Here is a 4,991-nt window from a genome sequence, read left to right as displayed (position 1 = left end):
TGGGATTCGCGGAGGGTTAAAGTGATAACAAAAACAGGACAGTTAAAACAAACGGTAAGGGCTGATATACGTACATACATACGTACATACATACATACATACATATATATATATATATATATATATATATATATATACTACATATATATAATATATATATATACGTACGTACATACATATACGTACATACTCTTTTTAATCTACGCTACTTCATCTTCTTGGATTGTATCATCACACCGGACACTTTTTATGAACTTGTGGACGATCAATTTCTCTAGAGATTTTGCTAATTTAATGAAAGCTTTCTGATTTTCTTGAATTTTTCGTCTCATTACGAATTCGACCTTCATAATTTTTATTAATATTCATATTTTGGCTTAAAACTCCCTCCTTTGTTTTGTCGCTGCATATCTGAAAATAACACTTTTCATCTCCTACTTGCTTTTGTATAAACGCTTGCGCACACATTACAATTTCCCACCTTGCTATTGCCATTATATGATTTTCATTAATGTGTTTATTCCCACACACTAGCACACGCTCTCACATGCACGCTTTCATAACAATTACACACATGCCAACATCTCCCACCTCCACTAACTAACGTCACCAACTTTTACACTTGCTGGAATCTATACACGTGCAATAATTAACAATGGTTAAGATTTTCAGTGTAAACCATTGACAGTGACAAAACTGAACAGCAAACCCTTTAGTTTAGTGCTTTTCACTTTCAACTTCTTTGCATTGCTCAGTGTAGATATTCCTCTTGAAAATAAAACTCCCTTCTCGACTTGGTTTGGGTTTATTTTCAAGTTCCATGACTCAATGTAGAAGAGCATAAGCATGATCATTTTATTTAGGATTTCACTTCTCATTGATGCCTTTCCAAAGCCAACCTCACAGTGTACCATCTCATGGAAGTGCCTACAGCCTGTGGGCAACTTATACCTTGTGAAATTAGTTAAAAGGTAACTTGATTGGTCACTCAATTTAAAACCACATTTTCCCCCCATCCCGGTTGCCTAGAGTTCACTTTATCATAGGAATTTAGACCAAGTCTAGTTTAAGGTTATCTTCATTTTTGAGGCACTAATTTCTATATCTGTAGAAAATCTCTGAAAAATGTTCATTGGAGTTTCTGCTCCGCATCATACTAAATCCTATCCTCGCTCCAAAAAAGAAAAGAAGAAAAAAAACTGAAAAGACACAAATATCTGTAGCTAATGACTTTTGGTATGACTTGAATTTGGACTGACCACTATAAACAAGTGAAGCATTCAGCAGTTATATGTTACTTGACTTGTTCGGCATAACAGACAGATTTCCTTAACTCACATTGTACTATATTAAAAACTAACATCTTGGAGGATGTACTCTTGGATTCCTTGTACATAGGAAAAGGAGGTGGTCACAATTGGAATGCCGTTACTCATACATAGGTTTGTTTGATCAGAATTGACCAGAAATCAAACAAGCCTGCTAGATTGGCAGACTCGGTAGAGCAAAGGACAAAATTCCTTGTGATATCTTAGGTACATCCCTTTATATTTAAAGTTCAAATCCCATCAAAGGACCTTGTGTTTTATCATACCTGAATTGATAAAATAAATTACCGGTCATGTACTGGGGTCCCCAGAACCAACTAAGCATTCCCTTAAAATATGTGTCCTTGCACTTATATAAGAAACCTTTCATCTTTCAAGCATTGATGAGGGTGATGGAAGGTTGTAAAAAAAGCCTACCTGATTCTGAAACCAAAAATGCATGGGGAATTAACTGGAATCAATGCGATGAATTGGCAGAATCATGTGCTTGGGACCAAATCAAAATAATTTGTGGTATTTGTTCTGAACTTCTGTTCTATAAGTTCACATCCCACTAAAGTCAACTTTACCTTTAACCTTTTTGGGGGTTGATAAAATAAGTACTAACCCAGAGCAGTGGGATTAGTAGAATTGTTATATCATCATGTGAGATGCTGTTTGGTCTCCCTAATTTTCATTCTTTCTGCATTCTTAGAAGGTTGAGACTTAATCTGTCACTGGATTTAATATTGTCACACCTTGAATACTTTTAGCTAGTTCACTCTGCTGCAAGTGTTTGGAACAGGCCTCTGGTTTAACAATAATTTTTCTTTTTTTATCCAATCTGGGAGGATCTGTAAAAAACAGTGGTCATGGATGCTGCTCTTTCCTTCCTGACTGAATGATAAGGAAAAAGAAAATGAAATAAAACTATAACAGGATGGACCATTTCAGTTCAGCAACCTTGGGACTTGGTCATTGCCAGACAACAAGAGAATGCTGCAAAATGGAAATTGTATACTTGACTGTATACCTAATTTAAAGATTCAATCATACACAATCTTAGTTTACAATGTAAATGAACATAATTATCGTAAAAAGCTTTTAGTTTTGGACTTCTACCATTTACAATGGGTTAATTTTCAGTCTCTTGAATTCTCTGCCAAATGTTCTTTTCAACTCCCCTTTACCCTAGTTGTCTGCTATTAGACTTGTTCTAGTATACTGAGCCTGGGTTGGAGTTTATTAGCCACTCTGATTTGCATTTCCCATGCCATCTATCCCTCATGAGTATAAATACTATGCACAAGCAAGTATAATTAGGTAACAAATACTATGTTTTCATTTATTTCTGTAGGAGCATATATCGTCTCAAGTAGATATATACATCCTCTTGGTTCTCCTACCCTTGATCCAGCAGAGCATTGAGAATACAATGTGACATTTAGAGGTGAAAAAGGCTTCATTAGCACACAAGTAGTATTCCTTTTCAGCTCAGTAGACTGGAGCAATATAAAATGAAGTTGCTTACCCCCAATGACACACTATGTGCACCTGGTTGAAGAAAGGAACCTACTACAGGGCCGTGTGCCTTAATAATTCTTCCAAATTTTGACACAGTCAGCAATTTTAGTGGTAGGAGGGAAAGTCAATTACATCGATTTCAGTACATGACTGGTACTTTATTTTATTGACCCAGAAAGGATATGTGTATATACACACCGAAATTGACAGAATTGACTAACTAGAACAGGAGGAGACATGTAGGATGGAAGAGTCGCTAAAAAGGTCACAATGGACATGAGATAAAAAATAAGAACAATAATAAATGAGTGAAGAATGAATAAATAATGCATGTGTCTATCTAGCAATAAATTTTTTTTTTTTAAATGACCATCCTGAAATATAACAATATATATATATATATATATATATATATATATATATATATAAATCGATAGAGACTGGTAAAGTTGACCTTGGAAAAATTTGAACTTAGAACAATACTGCTAAGCATTTATTCCTAAACACTAATGATTCTGGCATGTTAGGGTTCACACAACTTTATAATATAAAAAAAATGAAAATGAACAAGAAAAGAAAGGTTCAAATTTTGCAAAAACTATTTATTTAAGGAGCATCAAAATAAGCCAAGTAGAGATGAAATATGTAATCAATACAGAGATCTCCGTTGATGTCTAATAATAGGAGCCCCTTTCATAGGAGATGACACGGCAGTTCGAGTGAGCTGACAGTTCTCAAGTACAAAATCTCTGAAAGGACCTCTTAACTGTGGCATGGGATGAGGTCTTGCAATAGGTGGCTTTGATTTTCCCCTTGGGGGTTCGTATTTTGCTAGGTAAGCCCAGATGTCATAGGTCCACTGCATTGAATCCGTCTGGAATTGTAAACAAACAGATAGTAATTTACAGATTTATGTGTTTTGTGTAAACAATGATTGATCTATGTAAGCATTGAAAAGTGGATATTAAAATGATGTTGATAATGGTGATGATACATATATTATCATGATAAATATATATACAGGTGTTGGACAAAATAATGGAAACACCTAGCATCATAGCATCATAATTTTGAAATATCTATAAAACCATCAAAAGTCTGTTTATTTTTATGTTTTTTGATTTATTATTAGTGTTGCTTAATAGGTTTTACTAAAATTGCTGCTTCTTTTCAGATATCATCAGAAAAAGGTAATTAAAATTCATTAAAATGACAGATCTATCAGACTTTCAAAGAGGTCAAATTGTTGGTGCTTGTATGGCAGGTGCTAGTGTAACAAAAACAGCCAAAATGTTTGGTGTATCAAGAAGTACTGTCTCGAAAGTATTGACAGCCTTTGGGAAAGAGGGAAAACTTCCTTGTCAAAACAAAACTCCAGAAGAAAACCAAAACTTTCAGACAGAGACCGTCAGATTCTTACGCAAATTGTTCAAAAGAATCACAAAAGTACAGTTCCTAAAATTACTGCAGAGCTTAATGACCACCTCGACAACCCAGTTTGCCAGGAGCTGCATAAAGCCAGATTTCATGGGAGGGCTGCAATCAGACAACTACTTTCAAAAACAAATATTGCAAAGCATTTAGAGTGGAGTAAAAACCTATGGGAGTGGTCCCTAGAGCAGTAGAAGAATATTATTTTCTCGGACGAGTCATTCTTTACCTTATTTCTGACCACTGACTGAGTATACGTGTGGAGACAGCCAAAAGAAGCATTTGACCCAGATTGCCTTCTTTCAACTGTTAAACATAGAGGAGGATCTGTGATGATCTGGGGGCTATTCGCCGGCCCAGTGGTTTCCCTTCATGGCAGAATTAATAGTCAAGACTATTTAAGCATTTTATCTGATCAAATTCATCCTATGGTTGTGGAACTGTTTCCGGAGGGAAATACAATCTTTCAGGATGATAATGCACCAATTCACACAGCTAAAGTTGTTACTGAATGGCACAAGAAACATTCTAGTGAAGATGAATATCTTTTCTGGCCACTACAGTCCCCAGATCTCAATATTATTGAACATTTATGATGCATTTTAGAAAAACACGTAAGGAGTCGATATCCTCCACCATCATCACTACAAGACCTGGAGATTGTTTTAGCTGAAGAATGGACAAAAATTCCTTTGGAAACAATTGAAACTGTGTACGAGTCCATACCTT

General features: G+C 35.3%; 1 protein-coding gene across 1 annotated transcript in view; it reads right to left on the bottom strand.

Moving 5' to 3' along the window:
- Positions 1–3,412: 3,412 nt before the first annotated feature.
- The window catches only part of LOC106870898 (cilia and flagella-associated protein 47), a 195,878-nt gene continuing 194,299 nt past the window's right edge, over positions 3,413–4,991 (bottom strand). Inside the window, exon 61 of the mRNA XM_014917133.2 lies at positions 3,413–3,705. Coding sequence (XP_014772619.1) covers positions 3,481–3,705 — 225 coding nt within the window. The 3' untranslated portion in view covers positions 3,413–3,480. The remainder of the gene's footprint in view (positions 3,706–4,991) is intronic.

Source organism: Octopus bimaculoides, chromosome 4, assembly GCF_001194135.2.
Source record: "Octopus bimaculoides isolate UCB-OBI-ISO-001 chromosome 4, ASM119413v2, whole genome shotgun sequence".
Taxonomy (NCBI): Eukaryota; Metazoa; Mollusca; class Cephalopoda; order Octopoda; family Octopodidae; genus Octopus; species Octopus bimaculoides.
The sequence above is the reverse complement of the archived record's forward strand: the minus strand, read 5'-3'. Positions and strand labels throughout refer to the sequence as shown.